We start from the raw sequence: 25,285 nt of genomic DNA on the forward strand, positions 1-25,285 counted from the left end.
TCCACCTCAACCAAATCCTAGGAACTAAAGTCAACATCCCTACAAGGGCATCATTCAAAGCAGGATTAAATCCTTCAGAAACCTAAAGGATGTCACATCTCTATCCTGCATTACACAGGAAAGAAACCTCTGCTTACGCTTTTCAGCAAACATTACGCAACCTAAAACAGAGTAAAATAGTTGTCACGTAAATGTAATATGGACTAATTCTCTTTTGGTGCCACCTGTGGCATCTTCTAAATCTGTACAGAGTCTGCAGAGTAATTCAACCCTCCCCAAGTCTTTTATTAAAAAACTGAAAATAAGGCTGCCCAGGCTTTCTAGATCACCGCTCACCTGCGCCCTTCCACACCAACGTGCCCTCCCATTATGCTGCTGACGGAGAATGTGCCCAGGGCTCGTGTCTCTGACCAACGGCTACAGGCTGCGATTTCGGGAACAGATGACCTAGAAACTTCATGAATGACAGCACCTGGATCGCTGCGTGCGTAAAAGCAAAAAGGTACAAACACTTTAGGAATAAAACCTTCAAAAATGGCTTTTAACAATCAAGACACCGATTTTTGTACAAAGTCATTTTGCACAGGAGACAAGTCCTGTGGATGTTACCAGACGGTAAGGCCAAAGGAGGACGGACCCTTCCGAAGGTGTATCCTGTTGGGGCGCACGGGCAGCGTTCTGGCGTGAGGCCTCCTCAGTTACGGCAGCAGCATTGGGCTGGCGAGTGGGTGGGAAAGGTGATGGCTCCAGCGCCTGCCCCTGCCCCGAACGAGCCGCTGGGGCCCTGCAGGTGCGGTTAACCCGCATCTTAAGGAAGGTATTTCTGCAGCAGCCGCCGGCGCAGAGGCCATGCATCGGCCGCACAGCCCGCAGCCAAGCGCCGCAAACGGGGCGGCCACGGGAAGGGGTAACTCGTCTACCTGGAGCCTGACGCTGTGCGAGACCCCTCAGCGGCAAAGCGGGCAGGAGCTGGCCGACCCCCCTCCCCGTGCCAGCCCCGGTGCTGCACCGCGTCCAGGAGCGCCCCAGCGGCGGGCCAGGCCCCTGCGGGTGGCGACCTGCCCCCACCGGCCTGGCCCAGGGGCACGCGTGGGGCCGGGGCGGGCTGCGGGGCGCGGCGGGGTGCCCGCAGCCCCCTGCCCACCTGCCCACGGGGCCGTGCCGCCGCCCCCGGATCCCCCGCCCCCCCGCCCCGGCTATAAAGGGCGGCGGGGCGACCCGGGCCCCTCCTGGCCCGCTGCCATGGCCGCGCTGCGCTTCGGGGGGCCGCCGGCGGAGCGACCCGCCTTCCCCGCCGGCAGGTGGGCGGGGGGCGGCGGGGGGCCCGGGCCGGCCTCGCCCGCCCTCAGCGCGCTGCCCCCGGCGGGCCGGGCCGGGGGGGCGGCGGAGCCGTCGGAGGGGGCGCCGGCGGCCTCGCAGCGTCGTAAGCGGACCAGCTTCACGGCGGCGCAGCTGGAGACGCTGGAGCTGGTCTTCCGGGACACCATGTACCCCGACATCTACCTGCGGGAGAAGCTGGCCGACGCCACGCAGATCCCCGAGTCCCGCATCCAGGTGAGGGCGCCGGGCCGCGCCGCGCCCCCCGGGCCGCCCCCGCCCGCCCTCACCCGCCTCTCTCCCCCAGGTCTGGTTCCAGAACCGGCGGGCCAAGTCCCGCCGCCAGCGGGGGCCGCCCCGGCTCGGCCCCGCGGAGCCGCCGCCCGGCCACCCGCGGCCGCCCCGCTTCGCCGCCCCGCAGCGGCCCCGCTACGCGCTGGCCCAGCGCCTCCAGCCCAAGGAGGGGGGCTCGGGCCCCTACGCGTGGCCGCCGGCCGCCGCCTTGCCCCCCGGCCCCGGCGGCTGCCTGCCCGGCCAGCCCGGGGGCGCCCCGGCCGCCTCCGTGGCGGGGGGAAGGCCCTGCCCGCCGGCCCGCGCCCTCTGCGGCCAGTACTCGCCCGTCTCGGACGCCGAGGACACCAGCGGCTACTCGGAGTCGGGCTCGGAGTGGGAGGAGACGGGCCTGGGCGCCTTCTGCGCCCTCTGAGCCCCGGGGGGGTGTCAGAGCCCCGGCCCCACCACCTCACCCCGGCTCGGCCACTGTTGCACTTTATCCGGTAGTAACTGATTTTTACCTATTTATTGGAGGAAGATACAGGTCAGCTCCGTCAGCTGCGGGCATCTTTGTACACTGTATGTAAAGATTCCCATATGCGGGTTTTTGTATTTCTATTTAACCTTCTTTAGCCAAAAAGCTAACCAAATCCACCGTGGGGGTGGGTCTTGGGAAACTTGGGACAGTTGGGGTGGTCTGTTGGGACTTTTTGACTGAGGAGGAAAAAAAAAATAAAGGTTTACATTTTTGCTTTACTCGTGTGCGTACCTGGGACAGGGTTTCTTACCCCAGCAGGGTAAGGGGCCATCCCCCATCCCAGCCGCAGGTTCTTCCCTGGAGAGCTGGAGGACAGGTGACACCAACTGCCTTAAGCCTTTAGATCTGCTCTAAACAACCACCCCCATCCCTGAAGGAAAACGCAAGTTCATGGCACGAGGAGCACAGCCCCAGACCCTTGTCCTGCTCAGACAAAGGCCTCAACTCTGCCGCTTCAGCCAAGTTTAACCACAGACAAGTGGGAGTGTTTTGTGAGGGCGGTAAAGGTGCTTTAGCTTTGAACTCGAGTGTTGGGGACTACACCGAGGCTGTTACATGATAGGAGTGGGCTGAATGGCTCTCTACTGAGGATGAATATGGAATCATTTAGGTTGGAAAAGACCCTTAAAATCATTCAGTCCAACCGTTAACCCAGGACTGCCGAGTCCACCGCTGAACCATGCCCTGAGCACCGCATCTGTACGTCTTAAGTGTCTCCAGGGACAGTCGCTCCCCTGGGCAGCCTGTTCCAGTGTTTGACCACCCTTTCAGTGAAGAAATTTTTCCTAATATCCAACCTACGCCTCCCCTGGCGCAACTTGAGGCCGTTCCCTCTTGTCCTGTAGCCTGTTACCTGGGAGAGGAGACTGACCCCCGCCTGCCCCCAGCCCCTCAGCATCCCTCTGGCCGTGAGGGGCCCAGCATTCAGCACGGGGGGGACAATCGCTGGCCCCGACACTAGCCAGGACACTGCTGGCCTCCTTGGGCACACCAGGGGCAGTCAGTGAGCCCTGGGGACACCCCTGTGCCCAGTGCCAGCGGGCTGTGGCTCCGTGTGCTTTGTGCCCCATGCAGCACACGCCCAGCTGTCCACAGTCCTTCCCTCACCTGCAGAGTGGGTCACCCTGTCACAGGAGCAGGTCAGGTAGTAACAGAAGCCTCTCCTGTAATTCAGTCAATGAATTTATTAAGGAAGGATAATGTCACTATATACTTTGAGGATAAGGCCAATTCTTCCCGCCTACAAAACAGCCTTGCAGAGCCCATTCCAAGACTCCAGTTATAGAAGAGCACCCGAATGCGAGGAGGCTCCGATGGTTTGGAAGCACAGAAAAAGTGACTCATGCACTGGCAGCAGAAACACCCTGTATGAGCAGCCGTGTCCCACAGAATAAGGTTACCAACGCACTAAATCCCTCAGTCACCCTGTAACGTACCTGTGCTTGCAAGGTCTGGGACAGCTGCACCTCAAGCCTGTAAGGGTGGGTCGCAGGGCAGGGTTGCAGATTCATACTCTCCCTCCAAAAACCAGAGCCCCTCTTGAAAAAAACATAAAGCAAAACCCACCCACCCACCCACCACCAGGTCCCGTCCGCCCCAAGTGGGCACCGGTGCCCAAGGAGCTGTTACGTTCGGGGTTGGGAAGGCCCCTGAGGAGAAGCACTTACATGAGGCAGCAGAAAATGAGACCACCAGTTCCTGGGGGTGCAGCGGGAATTCAAGGGTAGTGACTGAAGCCAAACGAACTCATTCTACTCCTGCAGCCTTAAGTTGCAGCAGTTGCAGAGAGTTCTTCAGATTCCCACTAGGCTTAGGCCACGTGCAGCTGAAGCAGTCCTATTTGTTACTGTATTTCACCAAAACTGAGCACCATTAGCTCTGACCCAACACATCAGGAGAAACGTGGCCCCTGGAAGGAGTCAGGGATGTACGCCCACGTTGCCTGCAGCAGCTGGCCCAATGACATGTGAAAGCACACAGACAGGCTTATCACAAATCATGTATCTTCCTGTTAGATGACATAACCCTGCAATGATTAAAAAAATCCCCCATCAACACAAAACATGTTGGAAAGAGCACATTGAAGAATCTACACGTAAAAACCATCACACCGATGGAATCGGAGTTAAGATGGGAGTGTGGTGGTTGAAACAATGTATTCTGTGTCCCGCAAGAAATAAGTTTGTCAGGAAAAGCAGGTTCCAAATCCTCTTTGCCGAGCACCATCCATGGTAGTGGTATCTGCTGGTGCCTACAGCTTCCCCCCCCCTCAGTTTGGGATGCTTGTTATCGACAGGGCAAAGTTAGCCTCCTGCTGTCAGATGGTAACACCACAAAATAACGGGTAACATAATCACAAAAGCAATTGCAAAGGCCACTACAAGATTCTATTGCACTATGAGAGGTAAATTTCCACAGGTAAGTCAGCAAAATTAGCATTCAGCATTATTTTTAATATCCCTTGCAAAGTTTCGAAATACCTTTTAAAACAGCTACTCACCTTGTCCTTACAATGTTTCATTTTCAGCAATTAACTTCTGTTGTTAAAAAAAAAATGACCTGAGACCATCTGCAAAAGAGTTTGCATTTTTGTGAAATATATCAATTCTCATAGGTCAATTTATTCAGAGTTACAAATTTCATTGAGAATAAAAGATTTATGCATTTCTCTTAATTAACAGAACAAGTTTAGCTAAATATAAACTCTGCACTAAAGTTTTGCAGTGGCACAATACCAACACAGAATACAGAAGCATCTTTAAACTATACAAAATTTTAAAATTGAAAATAAACCTGTTTACATATCCTTTATACATTAACATATAAAAAACCTCATTTAATGAGGCATCTAAAAGAATCAAAAACATCTCTACAGCTATCTCTGAAAATTCATATCTGGAAACAATTCATTACACAGAAGCTTTACAAGACTATTTAAACAAACCAATACACACTTTTTACAAGATTAACATTCCAAAAGGTACTCATAGGCAGGTTGTCACTTTTCATTTTTGCAGTTTATCTCACTGGTTATCTTTACTTATAAAAATCTTCATATTTATATATGTTGGGTATTGTTGGATAACCAGTAATCTAATTTAAAAGTTGTGCAAAACAAACAAAAATTTGGAAAAACAGTATGTTTAACCAGTCGTTTACATAAAATACCAACTAAAGCCTCTTTCACCCTGTTTGAAGGGAAGAAACCATAACCAATCTTTTTCCAGAAAGTTACCAGTTACATTTTTATATTCCTTCATTATAGTCCTTCTATAAGTTATGATAAATTAAAAGTTCCAACAAGACATTGACTGATCGATGGACCTGCCCAACATCCTCAACTTTACAGCTTCTGTCCATACCCTGCTGCTGCTTCTCCAGATGAGGAACACTCAGCCTGCGTTGTCCCCGCGCCACCCGAAGGCAGAAAAGGCGACTCGGTGCCTCGGCAGGGGCAAGCTTTACATGACAAAGACCTGCCGTGTGGCTACTCATTTGAGCCATTTCCTCTTCATCACTTCTAACATACCAGGACAGCCAACAGCAAGAGGTGTGCAGAACTCATCTGAAATTTTAAAAACTAACTTCAAATTATAGGAAAGTATGTTTTCAAGTTTATTATAATAAATGCAATCACTATGAGATTACCAGTTAGCAAAACTACTGTATGTGAATAACAAATGGAGAAATCTAATGTAACGCTGGCCAGTAATGCTGGTTTTCTTGAGAAGCAGATATAATATATTTCAAAGGGTCCTTTCCGAGAGGTTTTCTTTTCCCTTATCTTCTGGCAGTTAGGATATTTGGTGAAGCCTATATAAAGGAAGAGGATTTTCCAGAACTACTTGCTGTACACTTGAAAGAAAATTTTCAGTCTCTGTTGGTGTTATTAGCTGCAAAAGCATGTAAATTTCCCATCTGGCTCAGACCACTCTGAATATGTGCAACATGGATCTCAACATTATTCTGAAAACAACTACAGGAAGAAAAGAAGAAGAAAAAAAGCGTTAAACCTCACATTGAAGAGTTGTGTCCGAATATTTCTACAGTGAAAGTCAAGGTATGAACACAGCCGATACAAAAATTCAGAGGAATTGGAAAGTAGTAATACTAATGCAACTTGATTGAGACAAATGTGAAAAGAGTATTTGCACAAGCACTGGACGAAATCAGCAGTTACTGACTCGGGTACTTTAAAGAAGACTTTAACATGACCAGAGTTAATGAAATTAAAATATTATGAAGAGATGCTAAAATGCCCTGAATAAGTACAGTGAAATGGAAACATCATCATCTTCTTAACAATGTACACCAGCCTTTAGCTGAATCCACTCCAACATGCAATTTGCAGTGTTGATTATCGTGAATTTTCACTAATATTCGGGGTTTATTTTCCGTTTTACTAATGAAAAATGCTATAAACCAGCATTTCTCAATAATGGTTTTTAAATCAGAAGGCCATCCTACTATCTTTGCAAAAAAAAAAAAACCAAAACCAAAAAACAAACTCATGTGTGCAGCCTCCCATTATTATGTAGCAATACAAGTACAGAGGATATAAGGAAACACTTAGCATTCAGGTATATTTTCTAAATTATGTAATTTAGCAGCATTATAATTATAAAAAAAAAATAAATCCTGGTCACACATTGCTGGAGGCTGCAGTGTACTCCAGATGAGTATTACCAAATTCTTGCTATTTTTATAATGCCTCCTCAGGCACCTGCTTGTGACAACTGTTAAAAAATGGCCCATCTAGACTAGATGGGCTTTGACCTGGCACAATATGGCTGTTCTTCTGTTCCTCAGTTTAAAATATTGCTAATGGAAGCTGGTCAGAAGCTATAATTGTCTCATGTGCCAACTTTTGATATTTACAGACAAGAGGCTGAGTAACTGTGTAAAAAGAATACTGAAATTGTACTGTTCTGTGGTTTAAAGAAATTATTAGTGGGATTTCAAAGTCTGAAAACGTTCTAAAATAATGTATTAGTTGTCATAAATGACTGAAGAGGAAGAAAGTCTAGTTGTTGCTGCATCAGTTTAGCACTTTGTTTCATTTTTTTTAAAAATCAGGTTACTTCACTAATAAGTTCAAACAGAAAACTGCTAGTTTCACTCCCTTTAAGAAGCTCTCTTTTAAAGAGGACCATTCCTGTAAGTAAAAGTTACCAGATTAAAACCCTTAATTATAATCATTGCTCAGCTTTAAAATACAGTAAGAATTGCTTGCTGGAACAAAATGTGTAATTAAGAATTAAATATTCATAAAAGTAATACCTGATATTTGAGGAGTCTATTGAATTCTTAATGTCATTTAATGAATCTGTTAGTGATTTAAATTCAAAGGAATTCAGATCACCTCCTTCTGCTAGACACTGTAGGAGAAGAAAACAAAAAGTGTTCTCACAGTTTGGCACAAAGAAACCGGCAGAGCTTTAATGCTATGCATTTTACAGGAGAAACTATTTTTTTGCAAGTATTTTACCTTAATTTGCAGTAATATTGCTGTAAGTCTAGAGATAAGATCAGTTAAATTTTCACTCTCAACACAAAGCTGTCCTGTTGTCGAGGAATTCGCTTGCCTGACGATCTCCTGAGCCTCCTCTTCACACCTGCGCCTCAGGTCTGTTGGCTGGTCAGCAGGCTGGAGGCCCTGGTCAGGAGCAAGCTGCATAGACAGAATGAAGAGAAATGAAGAATGAAGATCTCTTTTGCATTGGGTGTACGTGTGAAATGACAAACTATTTCAAAGAGAGTTCACAGGTACGTAGTAACACAGGTTTTTTTCTTCCTTTACAAACACATATGTCTATTTCAAAACTGGCCACTGGCATCAACGGAAGTGTCTACGTTCCAGTGAAAGAAACAGAGACAAAGGCTGAGGCAGAGAGAGAAGGAATCCGACAGCTACTACTAGTTTCATTTCAAAGTGACCCCCACCTACACCCTATTCCCAGGAAATTCTAATTATTTTTTTGTACTTAGGTTAAGCAAACCCAACAAGTACATAGTGATTCCAGCAAAACCTTACCTCATAACAATACTGTTGAACTTTATGCAAAACTTTATTTAAGTCTTTGTTTAGTTGCTCTAGATCTAGCACAATAGTTGCGTATCTCCTCTGAAACTCGATGCCTATTGGCATAGAATAGGATTTCTGTGGAAAAGACAAAGCATATTAAAGTTAATGCGATACTGTACATTTATATCTCTTGAACTCATCAAAAGGAATTTTCACTTGAAAATAACAGAGAGATTTGAAATCCCAATGTTTTATAGAAAAACGTTAACATACAGAATATTAAAATGTAAGTATCGCTATTTAAAACTCCAAGTGACAACTGTGTAGTAACTACTATGCTTTTATTCTCTTTATAAAACACCATGATATCTGTGGTGGTAAATGCTACAGTAGAAGACGGTGGCCTGACCTGCTGATTTCTGCAGGGGTTGGTTAGGGCTTCTCTCTACTGTATGAACAGAAACCTGCCCTGTCAGAAGGAGAACAGGACAGGACAATATGGCCACAACCACCTCTGCTGCAGGATGGGAGGCGCAGTTGCCTAGTAAGTTAGTGGTCACCTGAGGATGACTCAGTGCTACGTACCCTTTGTTACAGCTAACAGTTGTGCCAAATAAGGAAGTTAGTAGAGCTTACATATGGTACCTTACGTATTTTGGGTAAGCACAATTTTCCACAAAAAATAAATGCCACAATAGAGTACTTTTTTCTTACACTGTTTTCAGAATGTGTGATATTTACGATATATTATAAAATTTGCTCCACAAATGGCCTCTTGCAAGATAAGCTGGATGTATTTCCACTGCTTCTCAGCCACAAGTCTGAGATACAGGTACCTTGTGCAATCAAACCTGTGGCTATAGGTTTTACACCATGAGATAAAGCAAACTGCAAAGTCAAGAGCCTCCATCAGGAGGATCCAAGTCAAAAACTCAAAAGCAAAGTTTCAGTTATCAGTTCAGTTCAGCTCCCCATTAAACTTAATCACTGAAATGATCTCCAGGGATTTACAAGCCTGAATACCAGATTAATAGGGCTTTAAACTAACACTGTAACTTCAACATTCACCTAAAAGCAAACTGGAAACCAGCATAAATTTGACATACTTCCTGTAGCTCTGGAATGTAAGGGAAAAATGGGAACTTTCAGATCTTCTTCGGTGAGCAGCCCCCCTAGAGCAGACTGTACTACTCCAGGTTAGCTGTGAAAGCCACAGACAATTGCGAATTCTCCATCAGAGACGACAGGCTAAGGGCATTCTATACTAGTGACAATGAAAGACATTTTTCTCAGCACTAGCACTGGTTCTGATCAGGGAGCAATCCAAGATCTGGGAACACTGACAAACAGCTGAACAGGCAGACAAAAGACAATGGCTTTCAGAAGATGGAATCAGGTAACATCTTTGTCACTGGCATCTACATGCTTCTGTGGAACAACCAGCACCACCTTTACCTTGTCTTTATCACAGGTTAAGTGAAAAAATGAACTACCCATCCTTTTTGTTTAGATTTTTTGATCCAAATGGCTATCAGAAAAGTGTTTACTGTTTTATGTACACAGTAGCTTGTTTATAGCCTGCAACCAAGCTAGTATAGTGATGTCAAGACGCTTACCTACTAATAAGCTGTCCTTTCAGAAAAATGAAATAGAAAATGTGCAGCTGTGTGTACTAACAGCACCTCTGAAGGTATCCCCTGCCTCAGGTAAGCTTATTATTATTGCCAGATAATAATGGACTACATTCGGTAGCAGTTCTGATTTTGGTCAGTTCTGTTTATTTCTATATTGGATCAGTCGTTAAAAAGTCACCATAAAATGATTGGTTTAAACCAAACAGTGGTGTTACTCTAACAATTATCAAATCACAATTGAATTAATTATTATTAGAGTCTGAAAATGAAACTATACTTCAATGAACTCAAAAGATTTAATTTTCTCCATGTTCAGGTGTGTTACTGATGTTCAAGTGGGCTGGTGCTGGAAAAAGATTCTTGTTCAAAGAAAACACATTTTAAAGGAGAAACAACATATACTCAGCAGCACAAGCAGAGATGGGATTGCCAAGGGACAAAGAGGATTAGAAGACAGGCTAAGAATATGGCCCAATAGGAAGGTATCACATCCTCTATTTTTATCAGGACAGCCTTGAATAGTTACAGAGGTTGCTTTATGATTGCTGGTTTGCAAAGGAAACATCACAAGGGAAGAAACTGAAAGTATCTCAAAGTCCTTATCTAGGCTACAACTGAGCTAAAATATATCAAATTTAACGTTTATTTCTAGATCCCCTTCTTCCCTGTTGCTTTTTCGCTCTTTCAATTTTGTGGAATAAGAATATAAAGGAAAATAACAATACAGTTAATTTATGACTTAGTAGCGGAGCGACATGTTAATAATATCTGGATTCTTGTCAGAGGAAAGCTAATGTCATTCCTATGGATTTCCTTATATATGCAAAAGTACTAATATCTCAGTAAAAACAAAATGTTTTTTAGTTTGTTTTAGGAAGAATTCCTAATTTTTCAGTATCAGAGTTACAGGTTGCAATGGTGTGTCTTAATCCTGCTTCTTTTTGCATCTATTTTAATTATTAATATGCAAATTTAAAAGACAAAACATTTCATGCGCAGGAAAAAGAAGAATTAGTAATGGAAATGATAACAAGGTTTTGAAGAGCAGCATCGCAGCACAATAGAAGAAAATTACAGAAACATAGGGATGGGGCAGCAGGAAGCAGAATAACAGAACACACATGTGCACATGATCACTGAAGGGACAAAGAGGGAAATCTCACCACAATAAATCAAATCCGTCAACATTCAAATCTTTAAAAAAAGCCCAGCTTTCTGGTTTCAAGAAATAAAAAGGACTCCTCTTCCCCTCCACAAACCTTTAGGCTTCTGTCTGTATGTTGTAGAGACAACTGTCTGAATGGATGCTAGCAGAAGGTTGAGACTGAGAGCTTTCCACTTTCAAGTTGATTGAAAGACAGGGGTGGTAAAAGAGGCATTCTTATCATTTTGATTTACTGACTGATGATTAGATAAAGCCTAGCAAGAAAAACTATTCTGCTCCTGCTAATTATGCTGTAGCTGCTCTGGTATTGTAATTTTAAATACCGGTCAAGGGCACTCAGAGCTTTATATAGAAAATCTCTGAAATGAGTTATTGTTTTAGCCAGAAAGCTAAATAAGTACTTACCATCTGCAAAATAAAATTATGATAAATATTTTACCATATAAACTTATACCTGAGATTCTCCAAGTACATAGTATTTCCTTACTTTACATGTCAACAGACATATGCTCTCAATGTTAACATTAATCAGTTTCCAAAGCATAATGCTTTCAAAGGAGAATCGTATTTGAAACAACTGACTTCTCTGGATTGTCTTTAAAAAAAAAATAATAAAAATTTCACATCATAGAAAGTGATAAAATATAGATTTTATCTAGACTCTAGTTTTAATTACATCTACTTGCATTAGCTGTTAAAGCATATCCTGTTTTAAGAATTGAAAAGAGAACACTCTCACCAGCTTTTCTGCTTCTGTATTCATTTCTCTCAATTGTTTGATGTGTTCCTTCTTGATCATAAGGATTTTCGATAACCTGGTCTAAAACAAAGGAACTATTTTTAGAATGAATAGGTCCTTAAGCAGTTTTGAAATGCTATAGAAATTCAAGATAATAAAATGTGTGTTTCTTTCATCATTTTAAAATACATTTCTCGGTTGTTCCTCAAGTTAAGATGCAGAAAAAAATTTAATTAAAATTAAATGATGGATTTTCCAGAGATTCTTAAAGCATTTTCAAGTACCCTAGATTGGAGAATGCTAAAATCCACCAGCTGAAATTCCCTGTAGGAAGACTAATATAATTTATGGCCAGCTAGAGGCTGAAGAATCAAGAATCTTCTTTTTATGCAGCCTGAAGGAAAGCAAAGGGTGGTACCACCATGTGCTGCAGTTCCTATCGCTCACCTTGCCCACACCTTTTTCCCCCCCACAGTTTACAGCTGTGCTCTGGACCGACACCAGCCCTCTGCGTACACTCCTGCAGTAAAACCTGGTACAGAGCCTGGGTCTATTTTATACAGAACAACTCTGGGCTTTCCATTTCCCTCTTTCATCATGGGAATACCCTGTTTCTCCTGCCCTTGGGAACTAGCAGTCTGAAGCGGAAATCACTGGGAGCGCTCTCAACACACACATCACTCCTGAAACCATTCATACTGCCTAGGGCCCCGAGAGAAATCCTAGCTCCGCTACAAACAGCAAGAGTTTTATTACTCATGTAAACTGAACCAAGATTTCAGCTTTGACACATTTCAAAGGGGGTTAACTCTGCATCCTAGGAGTGGAACGTGGGACTGGGAGGAAGAGGGACTCCTAGTTCAACATATGTCTGCTCATATATAGTCCCCTTTACTGATTTTCAAGTTCAGTCTTAACACAGCCAGGTTTCTTGCCCTCACAAGTCCTAATGGAAAATTGTTCCAGGACCTCTTTCAGCTAATTATGAATATTCTTGGAATTTCCATGTTAAACGAGTTCTTGTTCACTTCACAGTAATCTGTTCTGCCAAAGCCGTTTTTCAGTTAAATACAGCCTCTCCTCTCCCTCTTTGTATTTATCCCTGTTTATTCAGAGACGGTAAACACATCTCTTCTCCACTGTTCCTTCACCAGACTAATCAAAACCCAAGCCTTTCCAGTCTCCTCTCCCATAAAAGGCTCTCCATCTCCTGAACTTTTGTGGCCCTTTGTGTGTCTTTTTTCTATTCACTATCATCTTTCCTGAACGTGAGCAACGGGAAGAAGCCTGTACCAGTATTTCAAGTAACAGATCTGTAACTAAACCTGTAAAATGGCATCAATACATCTCTTTCTACCACTCATACTTGGCCAGATGCATCTTAGGACTGGATGGCAAGCCATGGTCAGACTCACAGAGGCGATAATTGGAAGGTTATCACTATTCCAATTGCAGCTGCTCATTTCTGTCCTTACGCCGTCCCCCTGATGCTTGTGCTGAGCCAGCACTTGCATTTTTGCAGCTACGTGAAGAACCAATCCGGGAACCGGTAACAACAAAACAATGAATTCAGAAAAGGCAAGAAAAAAAAGTTTTAAAACTGTTACTTGTGGGCTGGATTTTCTCTCTGATCTAGTTTCTACCACCTCACACGAATGCTCATGCTGGCAAAAACACACCTGGGAGAAAGGAAAGCATTGTGCACCATCTGCCCTTGCTGCCAAAAAGTTACTAGTCAGGCTCTGCTGTCATCGCCATGCAGCAGCTGCCTAACAGGTCTAAGTCCTTCTCCCTCATGAAGGTGGTGAGTCCCCAGCTTAATGTAGAATATATTATTTGTTCCCAGAACTTGCAAGCTATTTGGTGCTTAACATCTACTTTGATGTCCAGACATACTCCAGGCTACAGGGCCCACATTTTCCATGAGCTTGGATTTTGTATTATAGTCACTCTATTCCCAGACATACCCCCGTGATCAAGATAATCTGATTCTTTCTACACGAAACTCTGACCTTCCACTGTATCTGTGGTATCTACCAGCTTTCTCTCATTGGTACATTTTGTTAAATAGTTTCCCGTTTTCATTTGCCAGTATCATCAGCAAATGCTTCCACTCAGTTCAACCTTATTTTCCTTGAGAAATTCTTGCCTAACAGTTCTATTTTCAGCACAACTCATCCTGTTTACTGTTATAATTTATAGTTCTCACTAAACTGGAAATGAACTTTTAGTACAATGCATTTCCACATTAAAAGACATGAAGGAACAACCCAACCAGTATGTTTAGATTCATACTTTAGATTTCATTTTTTTCAGTCAAAAGGCTATTTAGAAGAACACAAGCAGTTCAAACTAAAGTGTGCAATAACTTACTATGGAACATTTTCAGAATTTTCATAAGCAGGAAACAGTCAAAAATCCAGCATCCAATTGCTGATTTTCCCAAAGTCCCAAAGTTTACTTACAACTGCAAATTATACATAAAGAGAATATCCCTAACATTTATTTGTCAGTGCCTGCATGTGATTTTGGCTACACTTTCTTTTGTTCCAAATTAATTTCAAACCCCATAAAAAGAGAACTAAGGGGATGGGTTGAAATCTTATTCAAGGTGTGTTGCATTTTCCCCCTGTTTTGTCCAAAATAAAGTTTTCCCATTAAATTGTTTATTCATGGTATCATAAATAATCGCCAGGCAATAGCTCTCCAGAAAGTTTTTTCTGAATCAAACATTTTCTGACCATTTACTTCCTGAATCACCATTAAATCACAATGAGGGCTTTGACATTTTTACTGTACCAGTGTATAACAAAGGCTACAACATCTTTAACAGTCACCTTTAACATAAAAATACATCTGGACTGGTGAATGCAGTGCAATCAATAATCAGTATTCACCACTCACGTGTATTTCACAACACCAAATATTTCAGTACCATCCTTAAACTTCCAATAAAAAACTTGATGCTTAAAATGCTTAAGATGCTAGGCTTAAAAATAAAGCACAGTCCCTCTATAAATGTTGTTTTTTAAGCCTCATGATTCTTTAGCAAAAAGCTGGATAAAGTATTAAGTTGCTCATGTAAACAAATGCCAAAAATCTGTGGCTTGATTTTGTTCAAAATATTTCAAAAACCTTCAAGCAAAAATGCCCTTCAAGGGCATGTAGTGACATGACAGGGGATAGTGGTTTTAAACTGAAAGAGAGTAGATTTAGATGAGCTGTTAGGAAGAAATCCTTCACTGTGAGGGTGGTGGGGCACTGGAACAGGCTGCCCAGAGCAGCTGTGGGTGCCCATCCCTGGGGGTGTTCAAGGCCAGGCTGGACGGGGCTGGGAGCAACCTGGTCTAGTGGAAGGTGTCCCTGCCCATGGCAGCAGGGTTGGAACTAGATGATCTTTAAGGTCCCTTCCAACCCAACCCGTTCTATGGTTCTATGATTAAAAATACCTATTAGTGCGCTATCTTTGTAAAACGCCACCATTTGTAATACAAACAAGAGGCCTATACTTCTAAAACTCAGATTTCCTTATAACTAGTAATATACCATGAAACCTGACTAAGAAATCACACATTTTCAGATTTAAAATACGGAAGAAATATCATAAACTGATCAACTTGACGCACTAAACAGTTGTAAATCTCAATACACCTTAGCGTATACACCTCAGCGATCATGCTTAGCGACTCAAGTAGGATAGCTGCAGATACCAGTTTTGGTTATGCTGCTAAACTGTATCTTTTGTGTATTTCATTTTTTAACATAATTAATCTTATGGCAACTGCATTTGTTTTAATTTTTCTTAGCTAAGCTAGATGCCAAGCCACTTTTTTCAAAATCAGCTTCATGCACTAAGTTTCCTCTAAAAACCTGAATAGATCATTCTGTCCAATAAAATTAATATACGTTGAACGGCCAAAATATTAGTGTCTCATGCGAGCTACAGACACAATTTGATTCTTTTGATCAATTACATACACTCTGAAAGTTGAGAAACTTTTAGCAATATTATTTCCTGGTTCTTCGTATGTTAAACTCTGACCATTCCAACTTCCTTTAGCATGTTCAAAATAGCTTTCATTGTGAAAGAATTCAATCACAGATCTCAAGCTAAGCCAACGTGAGCAATTATGTTCTTCCATCATCCTGAAAAGTAGCATGCTTTGATGAGTTTTGATATTCAATGAATCTCACTTCCTCACATTACTTGTCTGTGCTCTTCTGAACTGGTGGACAAAAATCACTTAGGAACTGAGGAATTATTTCATAAAGATATAGTCAAAAATAGTTTTCTTATTTATAACCTCTATGTTTGCTTTCAGGGAAAAAGAGTGCTTCTTTTCTTCTCCAAGAGGGTAGGTCATTACAGAACATAAAATACAATATATGATAATGCACATAGGCAAATGTTCTCTGTGTAATGCAAGTATATTTTAAATAAAATAAAAAAAGCCTTAACACAGTACAAAGTTTACAGGTAGAAACAATATCTTTTTTTAGACCATCTGGTAGAGCTGGGAAAAATAAAGACAGACTTCTGGAAACATAAGTTCCCCCTGCGGTCTCAAGAGCAGCATATTTCAAAACTTATGAACAAGTGAGAAAATTAAGAAGGATTGGGGTGGGGCAATAAACCCAAATATTTTTAACATCTTTTCAAAAGTTATTTTGAATATCACCATATCTGTCATAAATCAACAGAAGGCCATTTCACTGCAGAAGAATTAGAAGAATAAGCACAAAAGGACAACACACAACAAAGTTAAGAGCTGCAGTTAACACTTACCACTTGAATGAGGAATTCTACTGGAAAGCCTCCTAATGTTTCGCTATCTGTGCCTGAAATTTTGTTTTTCCACGAAGATTGTCCTAATAAAGGATCACTGTCCTATACAAGAAAGAACACTTAATTTAGTAGCTTATTTTTAGAGGGATTTGCTAGAATTTTTGTCTTGTTGAATAACCTCATAAAATTAATCTCAAAAAATGTTTAAGGTAACAGCTTCAACATGTATCAGAAAATATTTCAATGATTAATACTACGTGAAAAAAGTAACTTACTGTAATTGGAGACTGGAGTGAAGGTGTATAATGCAATCGGGGAGGGGTCATAAAGAACCTTGAAGGCCGTTGTTTCTGTCCAAAGGCAGCAATTGGCATGGTTTCATGAGGTTCATTGCTCTGTAAGACAGGAACAGGAAGGATATACTTCAGTTGTCAGATTAATTTTAAACACCTTTTGGAATACTTAATTTATTTCTGGAATCTGGACTAGCCATACCCATCCATGCCCCAACCCAAGAACATTAAAAGACTGACATTTTGCTTTTGGGTTAGCAGGAACTTCAAAACCATATTCTATTGCTGGAGTTTTCAAAGTGTTATGGCATCATATCCGATAAAACCTGCAAGAATATTTCCAAAAATTCTATTGACAAATTGCAGACAAATAACTGGAGTTCAGCGGGGCTCCAAGATCAGATTATGAGAGAGACTAGACAAATTATGGGCCCTTGGTAGATTCAACACTACACAAGATACAAAAGAACGTGAAGTCCTCTGAAAAGCTTGCAGTCTAGGTCAGACTGTTGGGCAGGAACAATTCTGGGAGCTCATTAATTGGTATAAGAGCCTATGAGCTAGGAAATACTCCCAAATTGTTTGACCAGAGCAACACCCCCACAGGTAGCTTCATTACCATAAGAAGCTTAAAAACCAGGTTCAATCAACTCATCATACTTGCTGGCAACTACCACAGGCCTTTCCAGATTTTGGGAAGTTACAAAGGGCCAGGTTTTCTTTAACATTTTCTGCAAATCCTGGCAGGATTCCATAGCAGAATTTTTTTTGGATCTTACGCTACTCATTATATTTCTTCATACTAAACTCAGACTATAACCTGTAATAGTAGGTCTAGTAAATTATTCTAGCCCGAGCCATTATGTTTGTATCATAAAGGGTTATCCCGTTCTATAAAAACATAAACAGTAGAAGCTCATTCCCCCAGAATTTCCCATGCATCTGTTATGCTTGTTTCTAATCTATGACAATACTACCTGCATGTAATATTTTGAATTGATTTATTTTTGATTAAAGCATACAATTGTAGATTTTTTAATTTCATTTTGTTTTTCATTACAGCTATTTTAAGATTGTGTCATTAATACTTACAAGAACTTCATAATCTGGGACTGTGTGTGTTCCAAGACCTGCCCTGTCAAAAGTCACTCTGTATGTAGCATTGAGAGTATCTACAGCATCTATCTGTCCAGTGAACAGTCCATCATGGACACCTCGCAAACGTGCTTAAAAAAAAATAAAAGAAAGAAAGAAAAAAAAAAAAGAACAAACCAAACATTATAATGTTCTAATACTATTGAGAAAAATAAACTTAATACACCTTTTGCAAGTAACCCTTTATATGTACGTTTTAAACCCACAGATTAAAGGGGGGGGGGGGGGGAGGGGGGGAAGTAAAACCAGGAAAAGAATTGTATACAATAGAAACACCACCCAAATTTTTGTCAAATTTATCTTTGCAAGTCAAGTATTTCCCAAACCTAATTCTTAGCACTACACTTATGTCTAAGTAAAACACTATTTAATACCCAATACCTTCTGATAGACAGATTTTGCAGGCAAAAGTCAATTTCCAGATGATTTTGCATACCATTTCTCTTTGATCACTTCCACTGATGACTGCATATTTAGCAAAAGACAATGAGGAATGCAGCTCAAGGATACAGCTCTAGGAGAGTGAGGAGAAGCAGTGTTGTGCATGCCTGCTCTTCAGCAAGAATTAAGGGCACTGTTGCTGAAGAATGCAAAAAGCAATGAACGGTAGCGGCTTTAGTGGGAGATACCATGCTTAAGTGAAAAGCATCTGGATCACAAACAGACAGGATGGAGGTTTAAAGTTTTTATAAAATCAGACAAAACTTGTGGAATGTTTTTAACAATATTCCTTCCTCAGTTACGTGTAAATTTTTTCAGCAGGCAATGTCATGTTTAGTATATATGTCCAACTACACTGCAATATCAATCGTGTGTCTGTTTCAAAACTGATGTATTTATGGAAAAACAAAGGACAAGTTTTATATTAGGTTAGATTTTAAACTGTTAGACAGCACTCAGCTCTCTGCATTTAAGCATCTCTCTCTCTAAGATTTGTCAGATATACTAGACATAAAAAAAACATTTTAAAAATCCTACAATCTGAACAGCAGAAATAATGAATCATACCAAGTTTGTACCTCAAAACTGTATCACTGTTTTAAAAATACTAGCTAATCCTCACAAGCACCTTCTCAGTGAGCTAACAAAAAAAATACATTTTTTAATGTTTTAAATTTAACTATGTGCACCAAGTATATTACGATTTACTAAAATCTTTGCAAAACACTTGGCTGTTTTTTTCTTTCTTTGTTTTTAAGGAATTACCTGTAACTTTTGTTCCTATTACAAGCGGTAATGGAATTTCTTCTGGAAGATCTTTGAACTGTGAAATATCTGCAACTTTCCGCTGCTGCAAAAGTCTTATTTTCTGCCGTTTCTGTTTTAATGCTGATCTCTCTTCCTCAAAGAATGCAGAGGAACACCTATGATACAATTAGGTAAAATTTTACTTAAATTCAGCACTGAAAACATACATATGTGAAGAGACATCAAATAAACAGGCATAGTTTACAAATCAGTGAGGGACAATGAAAAAACGTGGGGTGAAGTGTTCAAGACAAAAGGATTCTGTTGAATGGATTTAGAGAGTCTTACTCTCCAGAATTATTGCTCCTAAAATAACAGTTTATTTAAAAATACTAGTCAGGAATGCTAGTTGTTGCATTAGCATATCAGAAGAGCACAACTTTTTGTGACTTTTTCTGCTTATAGGGATCCACCTGGTGTCACAACAAAGCTAAAGCAGGTCCCACATCCAGCCTACTCTGAATACCAGTTCAATGCATGTAAGGACTTACTGTGAGGTCCCTGACTGCCATCACTTAATGATACGTAGTACGTCCCTTCCACATGTGCTCATTAGCTCAATTAAACAAACTTAGTGTGAAAGAGCACCAGACTCAGAACATAAAAGGGCACTTCTCTGTCTCATATCTTTGCATCTGTGCAGAGTACAACTCAGCCACAAAATCTCTATTATGCAGATGAATTGTCTAGAGATCAATCATAGTAAAAGTACAAATTTGTTTAAACTTGGGTTATTGTGTAAAATCAGATAATCTCTATAGCATCCCCCATTTTGGGGAGGTCTTAAAATATAATCTAAAAGATGAAAGACTTACTCCCAAGGTCCTTACTTGGTTTTATTCTTTTTCACTTTTAACCTACTGAATAGGCATGCTGCATGAGAGAGATGCTGAAAGCATAAAGACATTAAGGACTTGATCTTATCTCTCATTAGTTATTAAAAAAAAAGTTTTATCATTCTTGTGTCAATGAAAGAAATTTAAAAAAGGAGTACAGATGCTACTGTAGCAGAATTAATTAATTGCAGAAGCAGTTATTTATCAAATGATTTACTACCTTTGTTAATTGCTTCATGCAGTCAAATGCAATTTAAACAAATTCTGTGGAACTCATAGTTATATATTGATTACTGATCAATAAAAAGTCCTATTTTACGAGGTTATTTTAGAAGACACTGGCAAGTCCTGCGCTGGTTCCCTCTTCTACACTGCAAATTATTTTCTGGTTTAAATCCCTTCAAGGTCTTCCTCAGTTATTTATCTTTCACTCAGTACTGAGCAGACAGCTCCTATTTCCCAGTCTGCTTCTACTAATCTCTTCTTATATGGCACAATAAACATTCTTATGTTTTCTTCTCTGTACCACTCAGAGAGTTCCACAAGCCATTTCACTATTCTCCAAAATTTCTCTTCCTTGCAGTGTGCCTGAGAAGATCCTAAGATCTAAGCTGCCAGGATGGATGCTGAGATCACTTTCTTTCATACATACATCATTTGCCTTTTACCTTATACATGGTTTCTAAGTTACATGGGGCATAGACCATCTGTTTTGTCCAGTGTCTACAGTATTAACACAATGAGATCTTAGTCCTGAGCAAGACATTAAAGAAGAAAAAAAAGGAATAAAGAAAAAAAAAAAAAAAGGAATGACCAGGAATGAACTGAAGCTGTGATGCACCTCTGTCAGGTATGTGTAGTAATGCACTGCACTGAAGGTTCCTTTCCTAGGTTTTCCGATCACTACCACCCAAAGTTGTCACTAGTCTTTGTACAGTCTAGGAACTGTGTTGTAGATGGAGCAACTGTAGGTGCATGTCCCACTCCTCACTCAGTTCGCTACTGAAGACCAGAATGTGGTTACCTGGAACTGTGTATTGCCTAATGATCCTCATTAGGAATTCAAAATATCTGGAAAGGGATATGGCAGAGTAAGAGTGATGGAGGTTGGGAGACATGCAAAGCTTATTTGAATACTCTCATTTAAAGATGTGGTTTGCTTTGTATTTACTACTGGGGAGGAACAAGTGTGAAATAATGCTTGCCATAGGCTGTGAATATGAAGTAGCAAAATGCAGGTCAGAGGTTTTCAATATCATTGAGGAGAACAGAGTGACTAATCACAGCAAGACAAAAAAAAAAAGTTAGTATTAGTCCTTCTAATCATGTCCAGGGTCTTGCATCAGGAACATCAGATATTGCCTGATGCTCTTTGACCCATACTCTTAGAAATACAAATTCAAATGCTGATATACTAATCACTGACCTTGGAAGGTCCCTACAACAGCAACTACTGTTTTACTGCTAGCTCAGATGTTCTTAAAAAGTCTCTGTTCCGAATGCTGTAGGTCATGGATGTAGAAAGTATTTGCAACATGTTTTTGGCTTCTGTTAAAGGACATCTCCAACCCCATGTCCCCCAAATGTATTTAATAAAGGTTGTCCCATCTTCATGCCATTCCTATGAAAAAATGAAGATTAAAACTATTGTACAGATCACATTGCAACCTCATTAGTTTTCTGTAGAGACTTCTTAAGAGGTTGAACATTGTTCTCAGTTTCTACCTCAGTCATGAGAATTTGAACTAACAGAGGAATCATCACCATCATATAGTGGTAGGACAAGCATATCTGAGCTTAATTCATATCCATTCCTATTTCACAACCCCAGTTAAGTTTATACAGAGTACATAAGACTAACTATTACCTCTTCCTTTTCTTGGAGCATATCTTTCCCCACAGTCTACTGGAATCTTACAAGCTTTGCAGGTTCCCATGAAGAATACTGTTGTGCCAATCAACCACACTGTTGATGGTGTGATAGGACATTTAAAGTAGCAGCAGACATAAGAAAATATTACAATATATTTAAAACAAAATTTAAAAAAAGACAACCACGTGCACAGCTATCACACAGAGACACTATTATTCTTTGCCATCAACACTGTGGATGCAAAATGTCTTATTTTTTTTTCTTCCTTCATGGGAAGATATCAGTATTGACATAGTATCCAGCTCACATATGAGGACGACAGAAGAAATTTCTAACAGAATAGTAACATAAAAAAAACTTTGCTCCAGAGGTAGATGAAAATTCTCTTGAAAAAGCATTCAAATTATTTAGAATAATTCAAAATTTTTCTGAACTAAGGCCAAAGACCACTCTGGAATCTTGAAAAAGACTGCTAATAAATATCTTTTTAAAAAACATTAAAGAAATTATAAGTAAGCAGGAATGCTTATTTTATGTTGATAGAAAGCAAGAACTCATGAAATTTGGGTTAGTAAACAAAATGAGACTCTATATCCAGTCAAATACTTGTACTTCAGATAAAACAACTTCCTGCCCATTTAGACCTGTGGTTCCCTAGGCACGAGCCTCTCTTTTTAAAAAGCTAACTATATAATAGCTTAACAAAAAAACCCAAACCAAACCCAAAAACACTCCCTCCCCCATCTCCCCCCCCAAAAAATAAGAGAAGGAAATTTTATCAGTGGTTCAACAGACTGCTGAGTAAGGCAAGCTGATCTTTTATAGCAGTACCCACTTTTGGCAAAAGTCAAATGAATAAGTGATGATTTAACCTCCAAATACACCATTTCCCTCTCAGTAGGAAGCATGATGATAGAGGAACGAAAAGCTATATCAGTTAAGCTCATGAACACCTTTCCAAAAGGAACTATTTTTAAGCTGGCTCTTCTGCCTTCCCTTGACTGGTATTTGTTAGTTATATAAAGTTGTTTATAGGAGATGAAATAGCCTCCATCAGACAAAATATAATCTGACTCAGTACAGCGATCTATGAAATGGATTCGGTGCTTTAGTGTTTGTATTTTCAGAAATAAACCAGGCTTTTATTTCTGCAACACTGCTTATACCTTTTTCTCCCGGTCTCACATAATAAGAGGATGGCTGAGTTTGGGAGGGACCTCTGGAGGTCACCTGCTCCAACACCTCCAGCAGAGTCACCTACAGGAGGCTGCCCAGGACCAGGACCCAGGATGGCCTTTGAGTATCATTAAAGACGGATATTCTACCACCTCTCAGTCACCCTCACAGTAAAAAGTGTTTCCTTATGTTGAGACTGAACCTCCTGTGTTTCAGCTTCTCCCCACTGCCTCTTGTCTTATCTCCAGACAATACTAAAAAAAGTCTGGCCTTGTCTTCTCTATAGCTTCCCTTCAGATATCTACACACAGAGATGAGATCCTCCTGAGCCTCCTCTTCTCTAAGCTAAATTGTATTGGTTGTGTAAAAAGGCTGAAATGAATCAGTGGGTTTAAGAATTAAGAATTCTACATTAGAGAAAAAACTATGCCCTTCATTAAATTCTGGCTTCTTCTCTACAACGTACAGTATTTTATGGGTGACTTTCTCCTCTATTTTGGAATCCAAGCCAGGAAAAGCTGAGGTTCTCTAACACAGTTTTAAAAAAAATAAAATAAATGAGATGAAAATGTGCACTTGTTTTCCCCATGAAGAGCTAGTTACAGCCAGGAAAAAAAAAAAAAAAAAGCAAAAAATTAGCCTGTCTTCCATACCAGGAAGAAATACAGCATAGAAGATGCAATAATGTCAACATATTCTGGCTTGGACACTCAGTCATCTAGAGTGGGAAGAGAACATTTCAAATATAGGCTCATGAGAACTACACGGACTGGATATATCATATAATGAACAGGGTGTGTCAGGGAGTGGGGTGTGTGCTCAGGGAACACCTTTTCAATAAAATACTTTTCTACTGTCAGCTATTACTTTGCTTTACTACTGGCATGCAAAATTGTTTTGGAAGGAACAGTTCTGGTAACATCAAATCTAGACGCAGTTATTAGTTGAAAAGATAGAAAGAAAACAAAGAATTACCTCCGTGGTTTTCCCATTAATCGCCTGATTTTCCCCCACTCTACTCTTGTCAATTTTCTCGTTTTCAAATTTGGAAAAGATTCTTTCAGGCATACACAGAAGTCATTATCTCCTTCAAATAGTGGCCTGTTGAAACATAATTGGTCCTCTGTTAACTACACTTAGTAAACTCTTGTCGTGAGATTCCAAAAAACATCCATCACATGAAATACATTGAAAACAAAAAGTGTAAATTAGTCATATAAAGACGACACTCCTATTCAAAGGAAAAATATAATCTGAAATAAATTAAACTGAAAACAAAGACAGAAAGTTTCCAGACTATTGTTCTACTTGAGCCTTACTATCAGTGATGTTTAAAAATGTCCCTCTCTCTTGTTAATACAGAGAAACTATCTATTCATCCTCTTTTGTAATGTATATAAAAGCACCAAATGAAACTTCAGCAAAGCCAATGCAGTATCATGAGGATACTGCAACATGCTGAAGTAAACCATAAAGATATGGCGAGGTATTGAGAATAAAGGAAGGGACAATGTGATACTGAGAAATAGACAGACAGTACATTTTTCATAAATTCATTCAGTTATAACCCAGATTCTCAACAGAGGGTTCCAAAATACACAAAATTGAGCCAACATGTCATTCTCCACAGCTATACAGGTGAGACTTTTATTGTATCATACCATGACTCCATGACGAAGCAGAGAATCAGTACTATAAAAGTGACAGTTCAGAAAACCTACCTACACAACTTATGAATTTCTCTTTGATGCTACGACCTGTCTGTATCTGTATGTTTTATGACTGCCTTTTACTTTGTAGCACCACATCCTTCTTCGGCTAAAGAGACAAGGGAGCCGTAATGGATATACCCATCTAATAGCAGGTTAATCATTAAAGACTATGTGCAACTGAAATAGATCTCACCTGGTGAGAACAAAAGAATAACTGCATCCTAGATAAAGCCACTCTTCTCCACTCTCTGCAGGGTGCTGAGGTTTAGAGGGGGAATAGCTCCAAGCACAGAATAAAGAGGACCTTGGAAGCAAGACTGCTCTCAGGCGAGTGTATGGGGTGTTGGGAGAGAGGAAAGGTGCATGGAGATAAGGAGACTTGGGCAAGAATGGAACAGAATATTTTTGCAGTAGAAAGATCTGCAGTTATGCCATGAAGTGAAAAGGAAGCCACAAAGAATGATCAATGAGGCTCAGGAAATGGACAAGGAAGCACATAAAAGAGTTTTATTTTA

The 25,285-nt window shown here is 40.8% G+C and overlaps 2 protein-coding genes across 3 annotated transcripts in view; one reads left to right on the forward strand and one right to left on the reverse strand.

Moving 5' to 3' along the window:
* The first annotated feature begins 277 nt into the window (after window positions 1-277).
* On the forward strand, window positions 278-2,346 carry MIXL1 (Mix paired-like homeobox). The gene is made up of 2 exons (XM_055816638.1): window positions 278-1,554; window positions 1,625-2,346. Exons 1-2 carry the CDS (start codon window positions 850-852, stop codon window positions 2,021-2,023), a joined length of 1,104 nt encoding a protein of 367 aa, XP_055672613.1. The 5' UTR covers window positions 278-849; the 3' UTR covers window positions 2,024-2,346.
* A 2,352-nt stretch (window positions 2,347-4,698) lies between these two features.
* The window catches only part of LIN9 (lin-9 DREAM MuvB core complex component), a 39,918-nt gene continuing 19,331 nt past the window's right edge, over window positions 4,699-25,285 (reverse strand). For both annotated transcript variants that reach the window (XM_055816510.1, XM_055816509.1), the window contains 10 exons: window positions 24,034-24,159; window positions 19,132-19,289; window positions 17,863-17,996; window positions 16,753-16,872; window positions 16,478-16,579; window positions 11,692-11,772; window positions 8,163-8,288; window positions 7,617-7,799; window positions 7,409-7,506; window positions 4,699-6,104 (listed from right to left, as the gene is read on the reverse strand). In XM_055816510.1, coding sequence (XP_055672485.1) covers window positions 5,999-6,104; window positions 7,409-7,506; window positions 7,617-7,799; window positions 8,163-8,288; window positions 11,692-11,772; window positions 16,478-16,579; window positions 16,753-16,872; window positions 17,863-17,996; window positions 19,132-19,289; window positions 24,034-24,159 — 1,234 coding nt within the window. In that variant the 3' untranslated portion in view covers window positions 4,699-5,998. The remainder of the gene's footprint in view (window positions 6,105-7,408; window positions 7,507-7,616; window positions 7,800-8,162; window positions 8,289-11,691; window positions 11,773-16,477; window positions 16,580-16,752; window positions 16,873-17,862; window positions 17,997-19,131; window positions 19,290-24,033; window positions 24,160-25,285) is intronic.

This window comes from Falco peregrinus, chromosome 11 (assembly GCF_023634155.1).
Source record: "Falco peregrinus isolate bFalPer1 chromosome 11, bFalPer1.pri, whole genome shotgun sequence".
NCBI classification, from domain to species: domain Eukaryota; kingdom Metazoa; phylum Chordata; class Aves; order Falconiformes; family Falconidae; genus Falco; species Falco peregrinus.

Excerpts from the sequence above, each read along its gene's own strand:
- MIXL1 (XM_055816638.1), top strand. The coding sequence starts at position 850 with ATGCATCGGCCGCACAGCCCGCAGCCAAGCGCCGCAAACGGGGCGGCC. Across the intron at positions 1,555-1,624 it reads TCCCCGAGTCCCGCATCCAG|GTCTGGTTCCAGAACCGGCG; the intron begins GTGAGGGCGCCG and ends TCTCTCCCCCAG.